Source organism: Amphimedon queenslandica, unplaced genomic scaffold (assembly GCF_000090795.2).
Source record: "Amphimedon queenslandica unplaced genomic scaffold, v1.1 AMPQUscaffold_6234_Cont21805, whole genome shotgun sequence".
Lineage (NCBI taxonomy): Eukaryota > Metazoa > Porifera > Demospongiae > Haplosclerida > Niphatidae > Amphimedon > Amphimedon queenslandica.
Window position 1 is genome coordinate 1 of NW_003553472.1, and position 1,829 is coordinate 1,829.

Consider the following 1,829-nt stretch of genomic DNA (forward strand, 5'->3'; position numbering starts at 1 on the left):
TATAGGATTGTTCCCTTTAACCATCGTACACCTACTCAACCAGGAAGAATATGTTATTAAAATCTCTCCATTGACACAAGAGTATTACAAATTTCGAGATGCCATGTCTCTCAAGATAACGATCACATCAAAGCACACACTTCACCTCATCAACCGTTACACTCATATTGAAGTGTACTTTACTGGTCCTACCCAGCACTGTCCATTAGTACGTAAGCTACTCACAACAGCTATTGATAATAGCAGTGATGCCATGCACCTCAAGCATAATTATGTCAATGCATTTGCTTGCCCTAACAATGAGAGCTGCTATTGTATTGTAAATGAAGATCACCATAGAGTAGCTGATTGTACAGTTTGTGGTCAATCTCCTGATATTAGCAATGACTACTGGACCTGGTTTAATGATGCACAAGGTATGTGTATACTAATAATTATTATTTATAATTTATCACTTGTGTATAGGACCTGATGAGAGTAATAATGGAACACAAATAGAGAAAGATAATGATCAGTCACTAAATAAAAGTATAAGAATTATGATTTATATTATTTTAAAATTGAGACATTATTTTGTAGTAAAGAAAAAGCTTGAAATTGTACTCAGAGAAAATCAAGTTACTTTGCACGATATATTCATGGAAACACAAGACACACTTAAGGGCATTGCCAGAGCATTGAATGCTGTAAATATTGTAGACAAAGCTGTTCAAAAAGAACCTACATATGAGTCAATCATTGGATCTTTTATTAATGGAATGAAGTTAAAAGATAACTATTCTGATATTGAAGAACATTGTGTAAAGTTTTTGACAGCTTTGTCTGGTGTTGGAGGCCCAGTAGCTGAGGCTAGTGATATGATAAAGAAGAAATGGATGAGCATATGTACTACTGTAGGACTCAACATTACATTTGAAGGTAAATTGTATGAGGCATGTTTTCTCAAGGGTAGTAGGGACTGACTTTGGTATTTTTAAGTAGAAATATTCATTTTGTGCATAGGAAATGCTTCAAAAATGGATGATATGCCTTCAGCTGCTAATGCAGTGCAAATGAAAGGTCATGCATCAGATGAAAGTAAGCTAGTATTGAGTTTAATATTATTTTTAGTGTAGTTTTGTTTGCTACAGACCTCCTGTTAGACAAGAAGCCTGAAAAGAGTGACCTCCTTAGGTTATTCAAAAGTTCTGCTGCTCATTATATGATCATTGGTACTGCACTTGATGTTGAAGTGGATGACCTCTCACACAATCCAGAAGTTACTACTATCAATCTCATTAAAGTATTTAAAAAATGGCTACACTCCAATAATGATGTGACCTGGAGAAATATTGTACAAGTTTGTGAAGATTATCCAGATGAACTTGAAAGAGCAAAAGCTAATGTGCAAGAATTTCTTTTATCAGACAGGGCCCATGCTAAATATCTAAAATAAATGTACATTGCCTGCAACTCTTGACTCATAATGCATGCACACGTAGAAATCCTTTTTAAAGGTACATGTTTTATAATTATTAACAATTTATTCTCATGAGTTCATGGATGCACATTCATTATGGCACAATTTTCAATGAAACAATATTTTATATTGTTATGAAACATGCATAGTTGTTCTTCAATATTACAGAAGGAAGTGAAGCTGTTCATTTCTGATGCATGTGTGGTTGTTGCAATTGCATGTCAGACTGCATAGAAGGAAAATTTGATAAATTTCAACTAAAACTTCCTAAAATATTTGCAGATTTCTTGTATGATACTATATCATTGATTGAAGACACTGACACTACTTATGAACAATCATCTCGATATTATATTTTTTTGATATCTTT

General features: G+C 33.5%; 1 protein-coding gene across 1 annotated transcript; it reads left to right on the forward strand.

Moving 5' to 3' along the window:
• Positions 1-6: 6 nt before the first annotated feature.
• On the forward strand, positions 7-1,560 carry LOC109592121 (uncharacterized). The gene is made up of 5 exons (XM_020007662.1): positions 7-416; positions 466-528; positions 580-918; positions 1,003-1,077; positions 1,131-1,560. Exons 1-5 carry the CDS (start codon positions 104-106, stop codon positions 1,433-1,435), a joined length of 1,095 nt encoding a protein of 364 aa, XP_019863221.1. The 5' UTR covers positions 7-103; the 3' UTR covers positions 1,436-1,560.
• Positions 1,561-1,829: the final 269 nt, after the last annotated feature.

What these genes read in the sequence shown, in the direction of transcription:
- LOC109592121 (XM_020007662.1), top strand. Translation starts at nt 104, where the DNA reads ATGTCTCTCAAGATAACGATCACATCAAAGCACACACTTCACCTCATC. An exon ending in CTGGTTTAATGATGCACAAG is followed by an intron (nt 417 to 465) that starts GTATGTGTATAC and finishes ACTTGTGTATAG; the next exon opens with GACCTGATGAGAGTAATAAT. An exon ending in AGGTCATGCATCAGATGAAA is followed by an intron (nt 1,078 to 1,130) that starts GTAAGCTAGTAT and finishes TGTTTGCTACAG; the next exon opens with ACCTCCTGTTAGACAAGAAG.